Source organism: Entelurus aequoreus, linkage group LG05 (assembly GCF_033978785.1).
Source record: "Entelurus aequoreus isolate RoL-2023_Sb linkage group LG05, RoL_Eaeq_v1.1, whole genome shotgun sequence".
NCBI lineage: Eukaryota > Metazoa > Chordata > Actinopteri > Syngnathiformes > Syngnathidae > Entelurus > Entelurus aequoreus.
In genome coordinates this window covers 49,363,201-49,388,804 of record NC_084735.1, presented here as the reverse complement: position 1 = coordinate 49,388,804, position 25,604 = coordinate 49,363,201, and the positions used below count along the sequence as shown (strand labels likewise).

Here is a 25,604-nt window from a genome sequence, read left to right as displayed (position 1 = left end):
GAGTTTGTTGTTGCGGTCTTGTTCGCCTCGTAAAGAGTTGCATTTCCCCCACTCGACTCAATGCTGTTTCAGATGCAGTAATAAATGTGTTGTGCTGCCGCCTTTTTTAAAGAAACTCTGCAGTGTGCATTCACTTGTTCCACGCATGTTCAAGCAAATCTAAAGCACTGGCAACACTTTTCTTTTCTTTGGAACAAACGTCTCACCTTCGTTAGCATTAGCATTGGCCATGTTTTGCTATGCTTGTGGATTTCACCTAAGGATGTACGGGAGCGGGGAAGGGCTATAGAACCTCCTGGGGGCAAAAAAAATATGCCGGAGCAAGAGGACAAAAACATTGATTTTTTAAATCGTTTGCAACTCTGCAACAAAAAACAAAAATGTTGATCAAATCGATATATTGCCCAGTCCTAGATAGAATAAAAGCCGACCTGTTTTGCCAATTGTAATACATGAGATGACGACCAAGCACATACTCTACATACAGAAATATGTTTTAACAATAAAGATTAATTTTAATATTTAAAACGTTGTCTATATTTGATTAGTCCGTGAGGAAGTAGATTACATGCAAATGATTCTCTTCCTCTCCTTACCCTAAATAAAGTTGCTACAAATATTTAGCAGGTACATGTATTTATTTAATAAATTAAGGATTAAATGTGAATATACAACAATTTAGATGTCACTGACATATAATCCTTCAATTCCAAGTAATTTACTGCGTAGTGGAAAGTCGGTTTGTCCATCCATCCATCCAATTTTATACAGCTTGTCCCTCTTATGGTTGCGGGGGGGTTGGAGCCTATCCCACTACACATTTGCGAAAGTCGCCACCTCATCGCAGGACCAACAAAGATAATTATATTTAATCCACTCTTTAAAAGCAGCCTTTGCGTTGTAGTTTAAAGTAGTGTAAAAATAACTGTAGACACTACAGTAGGAGTCAGCGATTTATTTTATGCCAAATGCATATAAGAGCTGTAGAAAGCCACAGTAGAAGTATGTTGCTTACATTTCACCAGCCAAATTTTAACAGTAACTGTCAACTGTTAGCATGTAGCATGCTCTTGACTTCATTTTTGAAAAACAAAGCTAAAATGACTAGTGCATGTAAGCTTGAAACATGGAGAGAGTGAACTTTGATTGATTGATTGAAACTTTTATTAGTAGATTGCACAGTACAGTACATATTCCGTACAATTGACCACTAAATGGTAACACCCGAATAAGTTTTTCAACTTGTTTAAGTCGGGGTCCACGTTTATCAATTCATGGTAAACAAGGCCAATAATCTAATTAATATGTGCATGCAGTGTTGCCCACTTGGCGACTTTGTCGCTAAATCTGGCGACTTACCAACCCTCTTGGCGGCTTTTATTGTAAACAGCTACTAGCGATAAATCTAGCGACTTTTTCCAGTGTTATTGGAGACTTTTTTTGTCTTGGAGACTCCGAGGTAAAAGTACGCAAAGAGCAGTTGAGAGGTGCTACCGGTCAGCTGGTGCGCAAGCAGAGACCCTCACAGGGCGGGAATTGCAGGGCTTCGCGCATGAGCAAATTATTTCCATCTGGATGTTAATGGTGCATTCGATTTGTACTGGGAAGTCAGAAATTCCCAGTTCCTAGCCGGAGGTTTCAAATGGAATTTTAATGATAATAATGATAAATGGGTTATACTTGTATAGCGCTTTTCTACCTTCAAGGTACTCAAAGCGCTTTGACAGTATTTCCACATTCACCCATTCACACACACATTCACACACTAATGGAGGGAGCTGCCATGCAAGGCGCTACCAGCACCCATCAGGAGCAAGGGTGAAGTGTCTTGCCCAAGGACACAACGGACGTGACTAGGATGGTAGAAGGTGGGGATTGAACCCCAGTAACCAGCAACCCTCCGATTGCTGGCACGGCCACTCTACCAACTTCGCCACGCCGTCCCTTTAAATGTAAATGTTTTTTTTTTTTACTCTCACACTTAAGTAAATCACTGAATTTGATTTAACTCTCAGTAACTACTCCACTTGTCTGTGTATGTGTGTCTCTATGTCACAAAAGTTGAACATCTAGCAAGCTAGCATCATGTCTGTCAGTGCAGAGAGAAGACCCACACGCCTGCATTAACTGCAAACAAAATGCACATTTGTAAAGCTGCCACTTTTTCTGCCTTGGTTTACAGAGCGAGAAGTAAATATAACTATTTCTTTACTTTCATGTAAAGCTAATATAAATCACTGCAATGTCCCAATTCCATCGTTCATGTTAATGAGTGATTAAATTTAATTTGTTAGCTAATATCACAAGGGACAGACTTCTCTCTTCACTGTTATTCTTATTTATTATCCCTGAGAACTAGCATCCTCCACAGTAGATAATTGATTTTTTGGAGTTACTAAAGAACTATACTGTTTTAATGGACATTCTGCAAATATGCTAGTCAAAGATCCTCAACGACAGCACTAGTGTTTTTAAGAATCTGGTGCAAAAATGTGACTTTAAAAAAAAAAAAATTAAATGAAGTCGTGGGCCACTTGTAAAGTAAGCTCAAATGATGAAAAAGAGAGGATCTAAAATGGAACCTTAGGGAACACTACTATCCATCCATCCATCCATTTTCTACCGCTTGTAGTATGACTAAATAAGTTGAACAAATGGTTTCTGACTGCATCTGAAGTAGACAAGCTACAGGCTACACCTTAGCTACATAAATCACATTACAAAAAAATATGTAACTGCCAAAAAGGAGAGGACTTTGAGTAACGCCTCAGTCATGTAAATCACAAGTTTGGACCACAGTGTTGTATCTTTGCTAGCAAGGTTAAATATCAATGCAAGGATCTGCCAATGTGTTTGCTGTGGTCCAAATTGCTCTATACAAGAGGAGCACTTAAGTGTTTTTATGAATTTGCTGCAAAAATGTTTGTCTCACAAGTTTTGAAATCAACTTGGGGACAAATCAACTTAGGGACCTGTATGGTGTCATTCCCGGGCCCGATTTGACCCCCGGGCTACCAGTTGAATAGCCCTACTCTACGCATTACCCTCTCCAAACATATGAGTACCGTATTTTTCGGACTATTAGTCACAGTTTTTTTCATAGTTTGGCCAGGGGTGCGACTTATACTCAGGAGCGACTTATGTGTGAAATTATTAACACATTACCGTAAAATATCAAATAATATTATTTAGATCATTCATGTAAGAGACTAGACGTATAAGATTTCATGGGATTTAGCGATTAGGAGTGACAGATTGTTTGGTAAACGTATAGCATGTTCTATATGTTATAGTTATTTGAATGACTCTTACCATAATATGTTACGTTAACATACCAGGCACGTTCTCACTTGGTTATTTATGCGTCATATAAAGTACACTTATTCAGCCTGTTGTTCACTATTCTTTATTTATTCTAAATTGCCTTTCAAATGTCTATTCTTAGTGTTGGGTTTTATCAAATAAATTTCCCTAAAAAATGCGACTTATACTCCAGTGCGACTTATATATGTTTTAACCCTTCTTTATTATGCATTTTCGGCCGGTGCGACTTATACTCCGGAGCGACTTATACTCCGAAAAATACGGTACTTATCTTTTGAAAATTTTACATTTTTAAGTACATATCTTGAAAACAAACGTCACAGCTATTTTTTTTCCAGGCATGGTCGAAAATAAAGGTTATAGACATTATATAGACAACATTACATACATCTACACACGCTCCGATTGATTCAGAGATGCATTAAAAAGCTGCTTTTACCAGCATTCATGTCACTGCATGTTGCATGTCGTTTTTATTAGTTTATGACAAGATTAGATGGAAATAATCCTTTATCCTACCTTTTTGTGTTTCCTCATAGCCTGACCCAAAGGGGGAGGAGCTCCGCCCCCTCGGCTGAGAGCCGTACTTATTGTCTAAATAAGTACAGCCACCTACTGTTGGTCTGACGTTACAATGTCGCCAGACTGGAAAACCCCACGAACAGAGGCGTTCAAAGCTGCATGCAAGCTCATGCCAATGTACATGAACGTTATGATTTGACATTGTTTAACACGGGTACCCAACATTTTTACATTTAGAAGTCAGAAAAGAGACAAAATGCTAAGATGCTGAAAACCAATGTGCTTAGCAATTTGAACAATAAATTTACATCTTAGCTTTGTGTGGTTCACTAAGCAAATAGTTATTAGTAGAGATGTCCGATAATGGCTTTTTTGCCGATATTCCAATATTGTCCAACTCTTAATTACCGATTCCGATATCAACTGATACCGATATATACAGTCGTGGAATTAACACATTATTATGCCTAATTTGTTGTGATGCCCCGCTTGGATGCATTAAACAATGTAACAAGGTTTTCCAAAATAAATCAACTCAAGTTATAGAAAAAAATGCCAACATGGCGCTGCCATTTTTACTATTAAAGTCACAAAGTACATTATTCTTTTTTAACGTGCTTCAAAACAGCAGCTTGGAATTTGGGACATGCTCTCCCTGAGAGAGCATGAGGACATCTCTAGTTATTAGAGTAATATCCATTACTATATCTTACTATCAATGCATGTATTTTTCAGAATATACTGAGGGGCAAATAAAAAAAGACAAAAACAAGCTGCAGGCCGAAAATGGCCCAAAGGGCACAATTTGGACACACCTGACCTAGAACATCTTGCCTTGTTTCATAGGATTACAATTGTTCAACATGTGTTCTGTGTTCTCCTTATATATGTGTACAGGGTAGATTTGTGGCACACTTCATCTCTTTATTTGCGTGCTTCCTCTCCGGAATACCAAGTAGCTCTTAGGTGTTAGGCAGGTAGGTGTAGTAGAAATGTCTGAAGCTTCAGATGGTCATTAAAATTCTCCCTTTCATCCTTCCTTTAAATCGCCTTTTCTTGCTTGCAGGGATTAGAGGAGGAGAATAAAAGACGCAAGCTTGTCTTTAGCCTTGACTTCAAAAGGAACCATTGAGAATATAACACTTGAAGGAAAATTTAACTAATCACAATTGACAACATGTTCACAATAGATGCTGTTGATTGAACACTTAATGATAGTTGACATGTCACTGTATATAACTATCGAATATACAAGCTGAATGTTTACTTATTTGTTTAATTTGATTTATTTAATTAATTGCTGTTTCATTTTTGTATTGTTTGCCTTGTGATGAAAACATAATTCCCTGCATATAAAAATAATTTATTACCATTTCACATTTAATGTGTGCAAATGAGAGCTTCCTGCATGGGGCCCCATTTGGCCCTGGAGTAAAACCTTTCTGACCAATTCCTGTATTACTCCATGCATCTGCAAATCTATTATTCATGCATGTGTGCTATGTGAACTGTTACCTGCTTGCTAGTGTGTTAATTAGCCCTTACTGTTCTGCCAGCTTTTTCCCCCTCATCCTTTAGCTCTGCCATCGGAGCACAAAGCGTTCTGTTTTGAGAGATACACCTTTTTATCCACATCAGCAGTAATGAGTGCATTAACTCAGAAACATGGACTCACTCACACATGCTAAACTAACACACAGTTATTTTTATGTTGCTAGGAAGCAGACTCTGGAGTTTACACCTGCCTGGCTTCCAGCTCAAGCGGCGAGACGAGCTGGAGTGGAGTCCTCACAGTTAAAGGTAGATGTTCTGTGTCTTTTGACTCCATGGAAATGAGAACTCCCATGTTGTTGCAATTGACTGAGATAAATAAAAACTCTGTGGGTGAACATAGTTGTCAAGATGCTAAATTGTGTTACTATGATGCCTCTGTTACTTTTTACTCATAAAACATTAAACATTTAAAATATGGTTGTCCCAATACATTTTTTTCACTTCTGTTGCACCACACCGATATTGGAGCCTTGACTATTGATCTGATACGGTATCAGTAGAAATACTGCATACTTGTATTATTTTGTAGTGTGGAATGTTAGAAAAGGCTTAATCAAGTAAACAGACGCAAACAGAAAACAATGATAGGTATGAAAAACACTAACCTGTTTATTTATTAACCATCTTGAATGGACTTATGCTGTCTTTAAATTGAAGCAGAGTGTATTGGGTTTTTTTTGATGACACCTAGATGCCACAATAATTAATTGAGTTTAAGCTCAGGACACAGTAAGTTGAATGTTGCATCCACGTTTGTTACTGGATGCTTTCTAATACGCTTCTGCCTTGGAGACTTTGTATGTGTAAGTAATATGCAACTACGTCCATCCATCCATCCATTTTCCACCGCTTGTCCCTCAATTACCCATATTTTCCAGACTATAGAGCGCACCGGTATATAAGCCGCGGCCATTAAATTTTAGGGGGAAAAATATTCTCCCATATATTAGCTGCACCAGACTATAAACCGTAGATACAGTCGCGATCAAAAGTTTACATACACTTGTAAAGAACATAATGTCATGGCTGTCTTGAGTTTCCAATCATTTATACAACTCTTATTTTTTTGTGATAGAGTGATTGGAGCACATACTTGTTTGTCACAAAAAACATTCATGAAGTTTGGTTCTTTTATGAATTTATTATGGGTCTACTGAAAATGTGACCAAATGTGCTGGGTCAAAAGTATACATACAGCAATGTTAATATTTGGTTACATGTCCCTTGGCAAGTTTCACTGAAATAAGGCGCTTTTGGTAGCCATCCACAAGCTTCTGGCAAACTTCTGGTTTAATTTGTGACCACCCCTCTTGACAAAATTGGTGCAGTTCCGCTATATGTGTTGGTTTTCTGACATGGACTTGTTTCTTCAGCATTGTCCACACATGTAAGTCAGGACTTTGGGAAGGCCATTTTAAAACCTTAATTGTAGCCTGATTTAGCCATTCCTTTACCACTTTTGATGTGTGTTTGGGGTCCTGTTGGAACACCCAACTGTGCCCATGACCCAACCTCAGGGCTGATGATTTTAGGTTGTCCTGAAGAATTTGTAGGTAATCCTCCTTTTTCATTGTCCCATTTAAAGCACCAGTTCCATTGGCAGCAAAACAGGCCCAGAGCATAATACCACCACCATCATGCTTGACGGTAGGTATGGTGTTCCTGTGATTAAAGGCTTCACCTTTTCTCCTCCAAACATATTGCTGGGTATTGTGGCCAAAAGATCAATTTGTGTTTCATCTTACCACAGAACTTTCCTCCAGAAGGTCTTATCTTTGTCCAAGTGATGTCAGATGAAACAAAAATTGAGCTGTTTGGCTACAATACTCGGCAATGTGTTAGGAGGAGAAACGGTGAGGCCTTTAATCCCAGGAACACCAAGGCCTACCGTCAAGCATGGTGGTGGTTTGTATTATGCTCTGGGCCTGTTTTCCTGCCAATGGAACTGGTGCTTTAAATGGGACAATGCAAAAGGAGGATTACCTCCAAATTCTTCAGGACAACCTAAAATCATCAGCCCGGAAGTTGGGTCTTAGGCGCAGTTGGGTGTTCCAACAGGACAATGACCCCAAACACACGTCAAAAGTGGTAAAGGAATGGCTAAATCAGGCTAGAATTAAGGTTTTAGAATGGTCTTCCCAAAGTCCCGTCTTAAACGTGTGGACAATGCTGAAGAAACAAGTCCATGTCAGAAAACCAGCAAATTTAGCTGAACTGCACCAATTTTGTCAAGAGGAGTGGTCAAAAATTCAACCAGAAGCTTGTGGATGGCTACCAAAATGCCTTATTGCAGTGAAACTGGCCAAGGGACATGTAACCAAATATTAACATTGCTGTATGTATACTTTTGACCCAGCAGATTTGGTCACATTTTCAATAGACCCATAAAAAAATTCATAAAAGAACCAAACTTCATGAATGTTTTTTGTGACTAACAAGTATGTGCTCCAATCACTCTATCACAAAAAAATAAGAGTTGTAGAAATTATTGGAAACTCAAGACAGCCATGACATTATGTTCTTTACAAGTGTATGCAAACTTTTGATCGCGACTGTATATGTTGTGAAATTAGTTATTTTTTATTAAGATTCTGCATTATGGCCGCCAGCGAAGAAAAATCTATAAATTAGCCGCACCATTTTATAAGCCGCAGTCTTCAAAGTGTAGGAAAATGTAGCTGCTTATAGTCTGGAATTTGCATGTATTTTATGCTTGTTTGTATTGACAAATGTTGTGTTTTAGACTGCAATATTGTTTAATTAGGACACTATTACGTATGTCTATTTTGTGTGCTGCTCGGTCCTGGTATCAGAGGGCTTATATCAGAGATTTTAGATGCAAGGCGATATAATCTGATACTTGTTGTTATCGGACTGATATCTAATATTAATATCAAATCAGGACACCCATAATATTAGTGCTTAACTGATTCAGAAAATGTTTACCAAACGTATCCTAAAGCTGCAGTTGCCTAGATGGATTCATATTTAGAATGTGTGTGTGGAAAATTTAGCTTATCCCATATAAGAAATAAATGAAAATGAGGAAAGTAACTCTAGTTAATATATCAGAGCAAAGTTTAGCAATTATTTGATGTAATGCAAATATATTCCCCTTTATGAATAAACATTGACCACCTAAGTGTCATGGGGAAATATCCAAACAATGTGATGTTTTAGGTCATAATCAGAGTCCTCATCAGAACAATACAAGCTATAAAAAGTAATCTGACATTAAACGATGAGATACTGCCTTAACATTTTGCTCTTATAACACATTGGTAATTTGATTTGTGTTAGTAATCCATTCCAAAATAGAATCATACGAAAACTTAAGAGGGGCTGTTTGCAATTTGCTCAATGTTACAGTTTTTAAACCAAAACATTTACAAGTAGCTTATGCTACTATTTGTGGTTTAAATGAATATACTGTATATAACTTTTAAATATCTATATTTTCCACAAGTACTAATTTATTATATAAAATTGTTAGTTTCACTAAGGAATTTGTCACTCACTGCTTTGGATGGGTAAGGAATTCTGTACTTTTATAGGCACAGACCAAATTCCGTCATTACTATTGGGTATCGATGAACGTAAAATCAAACAGTGTCATATTTGAATTCCTTTGTTGCACTTGACGTCACGTCCCGTAGCAGACCATGCACCGGCTCAAACACTTGGCAAGGAAACAAACACTGAGTCGGCAGAGTGAGCCCGACAACCTGTAGGTCACGTTGCAGTTTTCGATGCCAACAAAGGTAGTATGTCTGATATAAAAATCTCTAACGTAAAGTAGGGCGCCACTTTTTTAAAATGTGCTAGCTTGATGCTAATTTACATTGGCTATTCATTAACATTAGCGATTTTATATTGCGATTGCAGCACCTCCAAATTTGCTAATTAAAACTACAACTAAGATGCACGCGACAACCAAACAGCTGGTATGGAATAATTACAATATTTACAGTTTAAAGCGCAACATAAGATTAGAGCTTCATGGCAAAGACTACCTCCTGGATAGGAATCACACCGTAGCCTATACACTACTGACTTCTGACGTTTTGGAATTGCAACTGCATGCAAAGTCTACTATGTAATATTTGCAAATGATACTCAGAAGTGCAGTGTTGTGTTTTGTAATGTTTGGTGAGCTCTAAGAGATGTTGTCACATTTAATATTGCAAAGACTGTATAAACCAGCCTGCAGCGACTCTAATGCAAATATTCAGTCAACATTGCTTTGATTAATGAGAGGTCATTATGTAAGTGCTATTATTGCTAAAGGCAAATGTTGATGTTCCATTCAATGTTGACCTCTCACTCTGCATTTTTGTCTCCATCTCTGCCATCCAGAGAATGCGGACCACTCAGTTATTCAGACTACTGAGCCTTTCCAGTTGCCGGGTCCACCACACAAACCCATCGTCACAGATGTTTCCAAGAACAGTGTCTCTCTAACTTGGCAACCCAATGCTCATGAGGGCGGAGCTGCAGTTACCTCTTACATCATCGAGGCCTTCAGGTGACTTTTATGCTGCATTAACATTTGTCTTTTACACCTTTTACTTTCAACATGTTGTCAGTCTGGAAGGAAAAATTAACAAATATGGGTGAGAACCAGTACTAATATTTTCTCAAAATGCTTTAGGTCTTTAAAAAACAAAGGTATTGAAACCCTGATTAAATCAGATGTGCTAGTCTTAGAAGTGGTGTTTGATCCTATTCAATCCTTAAAGGCCTACTGAAATGATTTTTTTTTTATTTAAACGGGGATAGTAGATCCATTCTATGTGTCATACTTGATCATTTCGCGATATTGCCATATTTTTGCTGAAAGGATTTAGTATAGAACAACGACGATAAAGTTCGCAACTTTTGGTCTCTGATAAAAAAAAAGCCTTGCCCCTACCGGAAGTAGCGTGACGTAGTCAGTTGATCGCCTCCTCATATTTTCCTATTGTTTTCAATGCAGTTAGAGCGATTCGGACCGAGAAAGCGACGATTAATTTGAGCGAGGATGAAAGATTCGTGGATGAGGAACGTTAGAGTGACGGACTAGAATGCAGTGAAAGACATATCTTTTTTCGCTCTGACCGTAATTTAGGTACAAGCTGGTTCATTGGATTCCACACTTTCTCCTTTTTCTATTGTGGATCACCGATTTGTATTTTAAACCACCTCGGATACTATATCCTCTTGAAAATGAGAGTCGAGAACGCGAAATGGACATTCACAGTGACTTTTATCTCCACGACAATACACAGACGAAACACTTTAGCTACGGAGCTAACATGCTTAACTGCATATAGAAACAAAATAAATAAATCCCTGACTGGAAGGATAGACAGAAGATCAACAATACTATTAAACCAGGGACATGTAAATACACGGTTAATGCTTTCCAGCCTGGCGAAGCTTAACAATGCTGTTGCTAACGACGCCATTGAAGCTAACTTAGCAACCGGACATCACAGAGCTATGCTAAAAACATTAGCTATCCACCTACGCCAGCCAGCCCTCATCAGCTCATCAACACCCGTGCTCACCTGCGTTCCAGCGATCGACGGTGCGACGAAGGACTTCACCCGATCACAGATGCGGTCGGCGAGACGGAGGAAGTTAAGGTGAGTTCGGCGGCTAACGCGTCTGCTATCCATCTCTGTCTTCCTGGTTGTGTTGATGTAGTCCGCCGCTAATACAACGATCCCACCTACAACTTTCTTCTTTGCAGTCTCCATTGTTCATTAAACAAATTGCAAAAGGTTCACCAACACAGATGTCCAGAATACTGTGGAATTATGAGATGAAAACAGAGCTATTTTGTATTGCATTCAATGGGGTACCGATACTTCTGTTTCACTGGCTACGTCACGCGCAAACGTCATCATCCAAAGGCGTTTTCAACCGGAAGTTTAGCGGGAAATTTAAAATTGCATTTTATAAGTTAACCCGGCCGTATTGGCATGTGTTGCAATGTTAAGATTTCATCATTGATATATAAACTATCAGACTGTGTGGTCGGTAGTAGTAGGTTTCAGTAGGCCTTTAATTCACAATAAATCTACAAACTGGATACAAACACAGGAAGACTGTTCTGGGGCTGTTACAATCAGGGTTTTATACTGCCTATTCCGATCATCCATGAGTGAGATCAACCAGTACTCATACCCATTACATGTATGAACTGTAAATTGTTCGATTTATTTTAAAGTCAATAGTACACAATAACTAAACAAAAGCAACAAATACTATTTAGATAATTTGGTCAAAGTCCTCCTGTGTCCAGGGAATTTTTTCCCAAACATTAACAAAAACTGACTTTGAGAAAATAGAAATATCAACATAATTACTGGAGTTAGTATTAATCATACACTGATACTACCCTTGGAGTCAACACCACCAATTGTTGGATGGATCCACCCTCCACTTACGTAATGTGTACTGAATGATGCTGACACACAGCAGTTGTTGTTATAATATCCTATTTATTGACTCTTATTAATTTACTTGTTAATATCTGGTCAATATCTGCTTACCTTCTGCTGTAACGCTGTCCCATTTGCACTTCTTCAACTTTACTCAGCACTTATTTGTTAGCTTTGTTTTAAAAGCTAGCTTACCTGTTAGCAAGCCTGCTCCTATCTTGCCCTCGGTGTGTAACATGTTTAGCTTCGTCCTTCAGTGATAATGTACTTGATAGTGATACTGAAGATACTAAGAAATGTAGTTTATGGCCGTAATTGAGGTGAATAATATTAGCTTAGGGGAGCGGCTCCACACTGTGTATGGAGATGCATAATTAGCTGCTAGCTTGTCAGCTGGGGGGCTAAAAATTAATACAGTGTCAGCCGGAGGAGATTGGCATTTGTGATCAGCAATAAAAAGGATTAATCGGCAATGGCGATTACATTCTTTTTCACAAAAAAGGCCTATAATAATCGGCATATCTCTATTTAAATCATATTTTAGGTGTTTCCATAGTTTGAGTTTGTTTAAGTTTATTTCGAACATGCATGCATACAACATGATACATCACAATTTCCAGTTTCTCTTTTCAACATGTTCGAAAAGGAGTAGGAAGAAGCAGAGCTTATTTAATCCTACACCTTTTCTTTTACATAACAGTTGCTAAAACTTTTGTTCACTTCCTGTTCTCAATTTGTACACAATATACTCCTTAAGTAATCACAATAAAAATAAATAAATAATACTCGGGGAAGTAAGTTACATTACTTTTGAAAATGAACGAATTGATGAATGAAATAAATTCAGTATGTTTATCATGGTTCTTCTTCTTTGTACTTTGTAAACACTTTAAATTTGAAGAGTTTCTTGAAGTGGATCATATTAGTACATTGTTTGATTGCTTCATCATTTTAAGTGGTTATAAAACAGTGGTCATTTATTTGGATACAGTTGGGTACATGCAGTAATTATTTTATCCTGATTTTATTTATTTATTGAATTTATTTGATATTTATTTGTGTGTTTCATGAGCAAATCTTACATACTACAACATTTTAGCCAGGGTTAATTCTCAATGTCCATCCCCAGTTGGGCATTTAAACACAACAGCACAGTTAAAAACAATCACGAATAATAAAATAGTGCGGAATGTCCAACCCTTAACAAAAAAATGAACAGTCCAGAATTTCTGTGGTAGGTTTATTGTTACCTTTGCACGGTAATAAAAAACAACCATCTTGCTTTTGAGCTCCATGCAACATCACACCTATTGGGGTAAGGATGATTGCAAAAGTGAGGGATCAACCTCAAATCACACAAGCTTATTATTAAAGATCTCAAAGGACCTGGGACCACAATCACCAAAAAAAAACATTGGTAACACATGTTGCTGTGATAGCTTGAAATCCTGCAGTGCCCGCAAGGTCCCTCTGCACAAGATATTTGACACCTTGGGTCAGAAGAATTTCATGTGGTAACTTAAGACTAAAATGAAGTTGTTTGCATCAACTCAACTTGTCGTGTTGGGAGGCAGATAAATGTTGAATATGAACTTGACAACAGTATCTCTTCTGTCAAACTTGGAGGTGAAAACATTCTGCTTTGGGGCTGTTTCTCTGCTTGGGAGAAAAGAAGACTTCAACACACTGAGGAGTTGTTGAACGGGTCATGTACTGCCGAATCTTGGGTGACAACCCCTAGGCTAAACAGTCTCTGTACTTAAATCCCACAGAAAATCTGTGAAGAGAGCTGAAAGTTTGAGTTGTCAACTGTCGAAACATTCATGGTTTGGAAAGTGTCTGTAAGACAAAGTGGACCATAATCCCTACTGAGATATGCACAACCATTTTGACTAACTACATGAAATTTCTGAGCAATTCAGATTCATTCAAATCTTTTAACATTGCAATTACACCATTTACAGATGAGGTGGTGACCTGAAAATTTCTCAATCGATGACAAACAGCAAATATGTTGTACACAAATCTGTATCCACAAAAATATACAATACAGTAGCAATGTCCCGATCATGAGGTTTCATATTTTGTTGGTCGTTTTTGTTATTGTTTACAAAATCCGAAAGTCTCTGAACAGAGGAAGGCTTGAGGGCAAAACCCAAAAAATTTAAATAGGAGCCAATATTCGTTTTAGATCTTGTTTAGTTATTGTGTTTTATTCACTTTTGTTGTTGTAAGAATCGTATGTCGAATTCAATACCACAAATATGTCATCGGATCTACAAAATTACTAGCAAATTCTAAATTTTATAATATAAGCAGTATATAATTTATTTTATTGCGTTTACTTTAGATAATCGCTCTAAAACATTTTCAGTTCTTTAAACGATTGTGGAAATTGGATCGGCACTGAGGTCAAAAATCTTGATTCGGACATCCCTACAAAACAGTTTGTTACCTCAATTATCGCGGGGAATACGTTCCTGACTTCCTATAAAGTAGCTGCCATTTTAAAAATAATTTTTAGGATAACAATATGCATTTATACTCCTCCACAAAGCTTTCACACACACTTATAAACACTTTTAGGCACTTAAAATACTTCCTACACTCTAAAACCTGTATAATTTTAACATTAAATTTAAATGGGTCCTAGAATTTCAATGTACTCAATGGTACTTTAAAATCAGTGATACACTCAGACCGTGGTTAGTGAATTGCAAAGTGGTAAGTGAACAGTGTAGTTCAGTATTTAGAGACAACATGATGACAACCAAGCAGTGTTCTTTTTTTTTAATGGTTTTCAATTTGAGACAACAATGTCCCATCGAGGGGCTCCACTTTGCTTTAATTTAAAGGAAAATATATTTAGTCCAGGAGGACTGGTGATGGCAGATGAAGCACGTTTTATGGGGAGTTTCCCCATTTCATTTTTATGAAGGGAGGAACACAGTCAGAGCATTATTTACATCCAGATGTCTGCTGGTCCACTGAGCAACAACAGCAGTGTTTGTGGCTAACACTAACAACTCATGTTCAAAACAGCTACAATGAACCAAGCAATGGTTGATACTTCAAATGCTACCGATCTGATACCAAGTAAATACAGGGCCAATACTGATACTTTTTACTTAAAACGTTTTCACGATCATGTGGGGGTTTTGGGATTGTATTACACAAGATTATATTCAGAATAAAACTGTAGGACCGTTTTTGACTAAGGATTTGTATAGGAGAATCTGATTCATTAGATTTTGACCATAGTCAACTGATCAACAAATGCTCAGCTAATTGGGATCCCCACAAAACAAACAGATCTCATTTTGGACTTTTTCCACCTCAAAGAAAAAGACTAAAACACTCAGATAAACAAATTAACACGGTAGAGATTGGATAGGTTAGTGAGGTCTTCAAATCGACTCTGGCGGAGCACAAAAAAGATGATCACTCTTGGTTATCTAGTGGAAGTAAGTCGTAACAAGGTTTATGTAGGTGAACCTTGCGGACGGATCATTACCATTGGCTTTAGGCCTGGCTGTGAGATCCCACCAGGGTCGATGGCGCTTCTGGCAGTTAAATTGGACCGCCCACCACTGTCTTTGTAAAATGGAACTTCATGGAGCCACACATTGAACCTTTCCTATGACCCTGAGTTAGAGTGTGTATAAATAAAACAATGTTTGAGTCTCTGGCAGTTTTTTAATCTCTTAATGATGTTTCCCTTGTACATTTCCACTTTTTGTGGGATTAACTCGGGAATGGTAGTCAAACATTGCTAAAATTGTGTATCAAATTGTGTGGAATATAAGTACTTAAAGTAGTGTCAAATCTGACTTTTTTTTGTACAAACCCCGTTTCCATATGAGTTGGGAAATTGTATTAGATGTAAATATAAATGGAATACAATGATTTGCAAATCCTTTTCAACCCATATTCAATTGAATGCACTACAAAGACAAGATATTTGATGTTCAAACTCATAAACTTTTTTTTTTTTTTGGAAAATAATATTTATTACTTACAATTTTATGGCTGCAACACATGCCAAAGTAGTTGGGAAAGGGCATGTTCAGCAATATGTTACATGGCCTTTCCTTTTAACAACACTTAGTAAACGTTTGGGAACTGAGGAGACACATTTTTTAAGCTTCTCAGGTGGAATTCTTTCCCACTTTTGCTTGATTTACAGCTTAAATTGTTCAACAGTCCGGGGGTCTCCGTTGTGGTATTTTAGGCTTCATATTGCGCCACACATTTTCAATGGGAGACAGGTCTGGACTACAGGCAGGCCAGTCTAGTACCCGTAGTCTTTTACTATGAAGCCACGTTGATGTAACACGTGGCTTGGCATTGTTTTGCTGAAATGAGCAGGGGCGTCCATGGTAACGTTGCTTGGATGGCAACATATGTTGTTCCAAAACCTGTATGTACCTTTCAGCATTAATGGCGCCTTCACAGATGTGTAAGTTACCCATGTCTTGGACACTAATAAACCCCCATACCATCACAGATGCTGGCTTTTCAACTTTGCGCCCAGAACAATCCGGATGATTATTTTCCTCTTTGGTCCGGAGGACACGACGTCCACAGTTTCCAAAAACAATTTGAAATGTGGACTTGTGAGACCACAGAACACTTTTCCACTTTGTATCAGTCCATCTTAGATGAGCTCAGGCCCAGCGAAGCCGACGGCGTTTCTGGGTGTTGTTGATAAACGGTTTTCGCCTTGCATAGGAGAGTTTTAACTTGCACTTACAGATGTAGCGACCAAATGTAGTTACTGACAGTGGGTTTCTGAAGTGTTCCTGAGCCCATGTGGTGATATCCTTTACACACTGATGTCGCTTGTTGATGCAGTACAGCCTGAGGGATCAAAGGTCACAGGCTTAGCTGCTTACGTGCAGTGATTTCTCCAGATTCTCTGAACCCTTTGATGATATTACGGACCGTAGATGGTGAAATCCCTAAATTCCTTTCAATAGCTGGTTGAGAAAGGTTTTTCTTAAACTGTTCAACAATTTGCTCATGCATTTGTTGAAAAAGTGGTGACCCTCGCCCCATCCTTGTTTGTGAATGACTGAGCATTTCATGGAATCTACTTTTATACCCAATCATGGCACCCACCTGTTCCCAATTTGCCTGTTCACCTGTGGGATGTTCCAAATAAGTGTTTGATGAGCATTCCTCAACTTTATCAGTATTTATTGCCACCTTTCCCAACTTCTTTGTCACATGTTGCTGGCATCAAATTCTAAAGTTAATGATTATTTGCAAAAAAAAAAATGTTTATCAGTTTAAACATCAAATATGTTGTCTTTGTAGCATATTCAACTGAATGTGGGTTGAAAATGATGTCCAAATCATTGTATTCCGTTTATATTTACATCTAACACAATTTCCCAACTCATATGGAAACGGGTTTGTACATTCCGTATGTTTTGTATTGCCGCTAGTTTTGCTGTGATAATTATAACAATTTGTGGTAATTGTTCTTTTATATATTTGTCGATTTCTACAGTATTTTAAATTACTATTAGATAATGTCTAAACATTACGCAACCTTAGTCACAAACTTTTTTGTGAGCTTTTAAACCTTCTCAAAAGTTACTCGCATTGACGCAAGATGAGTATTCATGAGTCATGTTCCCTCTTTGCTCTTGTGGCTTAGTGTGTCTGGCACTATACTGCAAACGCCCACAGTACCCAAGGGGGTGAAATGTGTCAAAAGAAATGATTGGGGAAAGCCTTTGTGACTCTGACTATGGCAGGATGACAATATATTCCTAAAAAGACAACAGGAAGGGGAATAAGGTTGCAGAATAATGCATCTGATGCAATGGCATATGACCAATAAGAAGTTGTGTGTTTTTTCAAGCCTAATTTGCAGTATTGATCAGGAAAGCCAATAATGTCATAAGGAGAACAATCTAGCATGCACAAACGTTTCTAAAGCGGTCGACTTTAATCACATCTGCTGTTGTTGACCAGACATTACATACAAGGGGGAGACAAAAATAGCTATTGAGTGGAGACACTCCCAATGCTCCCATTCATTGATAAATAATTCAATTCACACGAACACACTGTACCTATTTGCGATGTTATGACTTCAAGAATGGACTGTGTTCTTGTCCAATTGTTACAGCACAAACGCCCCTCTGTTCTGAAGCCACACATACCAACTTCCATGCCTCACGTCACACGTCAAACCAGCAAACAAATCCAGTCCAACCAGGCTTGGAGTTAAGCTCGGTTATGTTTAATTTAATAAATCCTAAAGCAGTTTTGTTTTGCATTTTACTGTCCCCAAAATAAACCATGTGAACGATCAGTAACATAATGTCTGTTGTCATCATCCTCTGCAGCCAATCAGCCGGCAGCACTTGGCAAACTGTAGCCGACATGGTGAAAATAGAAACACACACAATCACAGGCCTCCTTCCCAACACCATCTACTTGTTCATCGTCCGATCTGTCAACGCTTACGGCCTGAGCGACCCCAGCCCCATCTCGGAGCCTGTCAGAACACAAGGTCAGTCAGAAGAGCCTCACGACATGACTTACAAGCAGAACTTTTGAAGTGAGCATCACGGTAAGCGCAGTTGCATGTGTGATTTGCTTAGATGTGAGTCCGACAGGTCAGGGAGTGGACCACAGGCAGGTGCAGAGAGAGCTGGGGGAGGTTGCAGTCCAGCTACAAGATCCTATCAAAATTACCACATCTTCCATCCGGGTCTCCTGGACTGTGAGTCTCTTTAACTTTGTTGTTTTGTTTTCTTCAAATGTAATGTTGAACCTCTTGTCACAACATACTCCTTCGTCATGTCTCATTTCCACTTCTAGGTCGATCGTCAGTCTCCGTTTGTGCAAGGCTACCGCCTCTTCTACTGCCCAAGTGGGGGGACTTGGCTTCTTCAAGATATTAACTCTCCTTCTGAGCGCAGCATTGTCCTGACCAGCCTACTCAAAGGAACGGAATACGAGATAAAGATCCGGCCTTATTTTGACGAATTTCAGGGCAAGGACAGCCGTACAATACGGGTCCGAACCCTAGAAGAAGGTAATCATACAGAATCTGTAGAAATGGGCATCAAAAGCCATTTTCCCCTTTCTAACATCTCATGAATGTGGAAAAAATGTTGTCATAGAGTTCACGTTTTAAAACTGCAGGACACCTGTTCTGGGGGCTGTCAGGTTGTGTGTGTTGCTATGGTAACTGCTCCATTAACAGTTATAGTATCATTCCTTGACTGCTAAAACTCACTGAACAAGCAGCATTTACACTTACTTCGAAGCATAGATATCTACATTTCCACATCTACATTACCCGAAACATAAAAAAGCGTCTGACAAAGCATCACATGACTTTAGGAAGCAGGAAAAACAATCTCAGGCACTTTGAGCGCCAGCTGTAAAATCTACATCAAGTTAAATGGAGAACCAGATGAAAGCAAAGTACTTCTTTCCAGGATGTCAAAAAACTGGACAATAAATTATTGAAGATGACATCATCTTGACTACAAGGAAATAAAAGACACAACACACAAAAACTTGATGCAGCTGAAGTAACCATCAACTATTCTTCAATAATAACATATTATGCCAAATTCAACAATATTCATCAATACAGGTATAGTTATTTACAATAAGATATTGATTTAATTATCCAATCCAATCTAACGTTATTGGTAGAGCCCTTTAAAAATAACCAGTGGACCAAAGCACTGTGCAGAATAATGAATAAAACTTACAGAAACTAACCTAGACAATAACATACATGTAAAAAAAAAAACCTAATCAAATTGAGACATAAAAGCATCAATAAAACAATCAAGCAAATTAAATGGAATCTTTCAGAAATTAGGCTGAAACTAAATAAAATACGGTTATGTACAGAAATCACTTATTGCCTGCCCAGGATTTGTCTGTCAGTTAGTTAGTTAGTTAGGTAGTTAGTTAGTTAGTTAGTTAGTTAGTTAGTTAGTTAGTTAGTTAGTTAGTTAGTTAGTTAGTTAGTTAGTTAGTTAGTTAGTTACCAAAATAACTCAAAAACTTATGGGCAGATTTTGATTAAACTTTTACAAAATGTCAGAAATGGGATGAATAACATTATATTTTGCGATTAATCCTGGTCTTTTTTACGGGTGACATGGTGTGGTGGGTAGAACGGCCGTGCCAGGAATTTGAGGGTTGCAGGTTCGCTCCCTGCCTCTTGCTATCCAAATAACTGCCGTTGTGTCTTTGGGCAGGACATTTTACCCTTGCCCCCAGTGCCGCTCACACTGGTGAATGAATGATGGGTGGTGGTCGGAGGGGCCGCAAACTGGCAGCCACGCTTCCGTCAGTCTACCTCAGGGCAGCTGTGGCTACAAATGTAGCTTACCACCACCAGGTGTGAATGTGGAGTGAATGAATGATGGGTTCTCACTTCTCTGTGAAGCACTTTGAGTGTCTAGAAAAGCGCTATATAAATCTAAACCATTATTATTATTATTATCATTATTACTACCTCACCTTACGTTTACGTTATGAGGCTGAAATTCCCTGTTTGTATTCTAGCGACCCCGTGTCCACTGACATGATCAAAATTTAAATAACATTAGACTGTACAACTCCTCTCTGGGAGGGGAGGGGGGTACTACGATGACAGGGGATGCAAAACAATAACAGTGAAATACTTTTTCATAACATGGTCAATACTGCCTAGTTTCTCTTGTTATATTCTTATTTTACTGTTACATTTTTATTCTCCTTGTTGCTTTTTATTTTTATTCTATTGTATATTTTACTGTTTTGTTTCCATTTATACCCCCATTATTTACTTTTTACTTTTTACAATTTTGTACACTGCTGCTGGAATTTAAATTTTCCTGAGGGAACTCTCCTGAAGGAATCAATAAAGTACTATCTATCTATCTATATGTAAAAAAAAATGCTGGGTACGATGAAATAGGATGTACTTCCTCCTACTTATTTTCGAACATATCGAACATAATACAAGTAGCCTTCATCAGTTCATGCGCATAGACTCAGATTGGTCAGATCTAGTCTATTTTTGGTTTAGTTTTGTGTTGGAGTATAAATATTTTGGGTTTTGGCACCAGCTGCTAGACTAGATCTGACCAATCTAAGTCTATAAGCATGAACTGATGAAGCCTACTAAGGTATAGGCACTAGCCGCTAGACTAGATCTGACCAATCTAAGTCCAAAACTAGATCTGACCAATCTAAGTCTATAAGCATGTACTGATTAAGCCTACTCGGTGAAACATCTTCTAAGACAAACCAAACAGTCCAGTTGCAATCGATTGAATGCCCTGAGATTAAAATGACCTGGATGAATGATAACATTCATAGACAAGCATATAATGTTCATTTATTTAACTAACTAGAACTTGAAAAATCTTAACTGTACACTACCGTCAAAGTCTCCCCTTTTGATACCAAGATCATCCATGGATATGTCTTTTTTTTTTTTACCAAAACGGCCCAACGTTTAGGAGGTAAATGTTATAGCTGCCTCAATTTGTGTTTATTTCAACTAATCCTTGTTTTTTAATGTATCCCCAGCTCTCTTAGATTGTGCAGTCTGCAGTGTTAGGCATGTTTATTTTTGTCTATCCAAGCTTCTTATTATTTCACCACTAGCGCTTGATTTGCCTGAGTATGTACCCTAAGGCTAAGCTTAAGAGCTTCATTTGAAAATAACTCGACAATTTACCTCTTAAACACTTACATGAAATTATTCAGGACACGTGTTGTTTTTGACATTTTGATTCCTTGTGGTTAGATTTTTTTCTTTTTAAAAATATTGGTTTTGTTTAGCCTTTAGTTAAAGTTTGGCCGATTCCATGGGTGGACAGAATGTTGATATCAATACAAGTAGTTACCATAGCAACAGCACTGGGGTCTGGCAGTTTTAAAATATTCATTTGTGTCTCTTTTTACTCCTTATATACACTTTCGTTTTCTTGACCAATTCAGTTCATATTTCATTGTAATGTTTATGCTAATGATGTATCTTGCTTTTCAGTGCCGAGTGCCCCGCCGAGAGGTGTAACAGTGGCAACAGTGAAGCAGAGCAACATCTCTAGCATCAGCGTCTCATGGGAGCCACCACCCAACGGCATGCAGAACGGAATCATCCAGGAGTATAAGGTGAATACACACCTTTCATGCGATTGCAATGGCACCTAGCTACACTAAAACAATTAACAGTGAAAACATGACAAGATATGTCGTCTTGTGTCATGAAAAAGACTCTTTTACCATAAATACAATAGATCTTGGACAGTAAACATGTTTGTTGCAGGGCAAACACCGAGCAACAAGAATCATCTCAGTTACAGTAGGAGAAAGTGTAAAGGTCAAAATGAGACATTAAAGGATATTATGCATGTGCTGCTCAAAAATTACGCAGCAATGCAGACTCAGATGACGTAATCAGAAATAAAATAGCGACATGTTACAAGCAAGCATCAGCAACAAGCAACAATACCACAAAAGATGAAACTGTCAGGCCATTAAACTGTCAGGTGATAAGGGAAGAACACATTCTGGTAAATATCATCAATAAACATCTTCAGCTAAAAGTGGATGACTTCAGAGCATAGTTATGACAAATATAATAGAGGTGCAGTATGTTTCTGTGTGTATCTTTACAATTCATGCAGTATAATGCATGCGGGAGTATGTTGTGAGGAGCAATTACAGAAAATTCCAGTGTTAATCAGTAATACTTTCTCTGGGACCCAAACATACTGAAGTAAATAATGTAATACCATAAAGTGGACACATAGTATCTCACAAAATAGCAACTATTTTGTCCTATCTTCTCAAAGTCTCCTAGAACAAAACAAACCTTGGATTTACAGTTTAAACTCAATTTAAGAACTTAACTGATTCTTGTACAGGTTTGGTAAATAGAAAAGTTTATATATTGTCGCAGATTTCTCCATAAGAAACAATGTAAACATGAATAATGGGTTCCAGCCTAGACAAAAGTCCATATTTTCGTAAAGGTTTGTAAAATGTAAACACAATACAAAGCACTATACAGCACTGTATATCAAACAAACATAACAAGGGAGTGATGGATCCGCGTTCTATTTAATAACAAAGTCAAAACAACAACAACTTAACTGTCCTCATTTTCAGCCGACCTGCCGCCATGCACGCACACTAGTCACTAGCCCTGTAGTGCACTCACAGTTTGAAATCACAAAATTCCTTAACTTTGATAGTAAGGTTGCTACAATGATTAGGAATAAATAAAAATAAATCCACTTTACCTTATCAGTTAATCTTCTTGGCGTGTATAGGAAAAAAGGGGGAGGAGGCAGTGTCGACAGCCTCTGTATGCCTCAAGGACTGCCCACACACCAACAAAGCACTGTTATATTATCCAATGGATAGCAAAACTATACTGATATTTAGGAGTGTTCCGATCAGGAACACTCCTAAAAATTGTGATTCCGATACAATCATCCATTAGTGAGATCAACCGATACTAATCAAATGTTTGAACTGCAATTTTTAGAATGTATTTATTGACAGTGATATTGATAGTGTGTCAATATCAACACACTAAATTATTGTAGTTCCTTATTCTGTTTTATTAAATACAAGTGTTTGATCAAAACAAAGTCAATAGTAGACAATAACATAACAAAATCAAAAACTATCTACGTAGTAGTCATTTAAATATTTATTTATTTGCGCTCAAATTTCTTCTGTGTCCTTGGGAATATTCCCTGACTTTGAAAACTTTAACATAAACGACATAAAATAATTTTGTGAAAATAAAATTTGCCTTAAATAAAAAAATTAACTATTAACGTTGGTTAATCAACTTAAACCGTTTGATACTGAAAAAATAAATTAAATGAACTCAATGAATGATAATAACTTCAAATTGTTAAGCAACAGTTATTTAAGAGCACAATTTATAAAACACTTAAACCACGTGCCTTCCACTATTTGAGAAAAACTGATCTAATCACTCTAGTATTATACTGATACTATCCCTGGTATCAACATTACCGATATATGGATTGATCTGCCCTCCTTTTACATGTACTGGATAGGCTCCAACACCCCCCGCAAACCCCAAAGGGTCAAGCGGTAGGAAATGGATGGATGGATGTATGCTTCAGTGACCACTACACACCAACAAAGCACCATTATATTATCCTTTCTCTAGACTCTTATTAATCTACTTGTTCATTTCCTGTTAATAGCTACTTACTTTATGCCATATCGCACTTCCAGCTCGACTTCTCAAAGTTTACTAAGCACCTATTTCTTGTGTTGTTTCAAACTAGCTTCGTATACCTTCTTGTCTACTCTGGCTTGTTCTTATTCAGTGTTAGCCTCCAGTGATAATGGTAAAGGAGAAATGCAGTTTATTTGCCACAATGAAGGATTATTAATTTAGGGAAGCGTCTCCACACTCTGTATAAACGTAAACAGTTAGCGGTTAGGGGGGGATAAATACATACAGTGTTAGCCAGCATGGATCAGCTTTTGTGATGGACATTGGCCAATCACGTACTTTTTTACGAAAATTGCCCGATCAATTGGCACATCCCTATTGCTATTAAAGCTGTACACTGCTTACTGTTTACTTTCAAAAGTAAAGTATTGTCTTTTGAGAAGATACTGGGGAAACTAAAATTAGACTATCGTACAAAGGAGCAAATAGATTTACAAGGTGAAACTAAAATATGACATAAGCTCATAACTTGCAACTAGATATATTACAAGACTTCTTTTGATATAATTTTGATGATTAGGGCTTACAGTTTATGAAAACCTCAAATTGAAAATGTAAGAACATTTTGGGTTTTCAAAAACTGCAAACCATGATCATCACAATTATAACAATTAAAAGCTTATCATATTCCACCTTGTATGTAATGACTTTATATCACATGTTAGTTACACTTTTAAAGTTGAATTTCTGAAATGAAGGAATGGACTTTTATACAAGATGTTCAAATTATTTGAGTTTTACCTGTGTTCTCTGCGATCCCCTTTCAAAGATATTGTAGCCAATTCATTTTCGTTTGCTGTCGACTTCAAATAATTCTGTTCCCCCTCACAAATAGATGGATGTGTCTCTTACCATAAACTCTTAAAATATCTTGTGGCATTTGAAATGTTCCTCCTGTCTTTGTATGTTCGAACAGGTTTGGTGTGTGAGCAGTGGCAACAGCAACCAGACACACTACTACATCAACAAGACAGTGGATGGGAACACTTTGTCCACTGTTCTAAATGGCCTGATGCCCAGAGTACAGTACCAGGTTGAGGTGGCGGCTGTTACTGCTGCTGGTGTTGGCACCCGCAGCCCGCCTGTGCCCATCTTCATCGGTGAGTCCAGCATGTAGAAAGTAGTCACATTCAATGAGACAGGCATTGTTTAGGATTAGCTCTAAAGCCCCACTTAAGAACTTTCTGTTTTGGTTGATTTTGGCGGTGCCAGTAGACTTAAGTGGTAGTGTTTTGCCAGAAGACCACATTTTCCATCAGGACTCGCGCATATAGCATCAAACTGACATGATGTCCACTGTAATATTGGCACAAAAATGACGTCTCTAACAGCTATGCTGATGTTAAATAGCAGATACTTTGAAGACATTATCTTGGATTGCGCTACAAACATGACGTTACACCAAGAATTTATCGGAGCGGGTGCAGGTCCGAAGCAAAGAAAGACAGACAGGAGAGTTTTTTCGAAGGAAGTAGTGTGGAACTATCACGCTGGTGGCTATTTAT

At 37.9% G+C, this 25,604-nt stretch overlaps 1 protein-coding gene across 3 annotated transcripts in view; it reads left to right on the top strand.

Moving 5' to 3' along the window:
• The window catches only part of LOC133650717 (roundabout homolog 2-like), a 240,172-nt gene that overhangs the window by 191,993 nt on the left and 22,575 nt on the right, over window positions 1-25,604 (top strand). For all 3 annotated transcript variants that reach the window (XM_062048300.1, XM_062048299.1, XM_062048301.1), the window contains exons 10-16: window positions 5,565-5,646; window positions 9,757-9,925; window positions 18,191-18,357; window positions 18,449-18,570; window positions 18,669-18,885; window positions 21,859-21,983; window positions 25,016-25,199. In XM_062048300.1, the coding sequence (XP_061904284.1) occupies window positions 5,565-5,646; window positions 9,757-9,925; window positions 18,191-18,357; window positions 18,449-18,570; window positions 18,669-18,885; window positions 21,859-21,983; window positions 25,016-25,199 (1,066 nt within the window). The remainder of the gene's footprint in view (window positions 1-5,564; window positions 5,647-9,756; window positions 9,926-18,190; window positions 18,358-18,448; window positions 18,571-18,668; window positions 18,886-21,858; window positions 21,984-25,015; window positions 25,200-25,604) is intronic.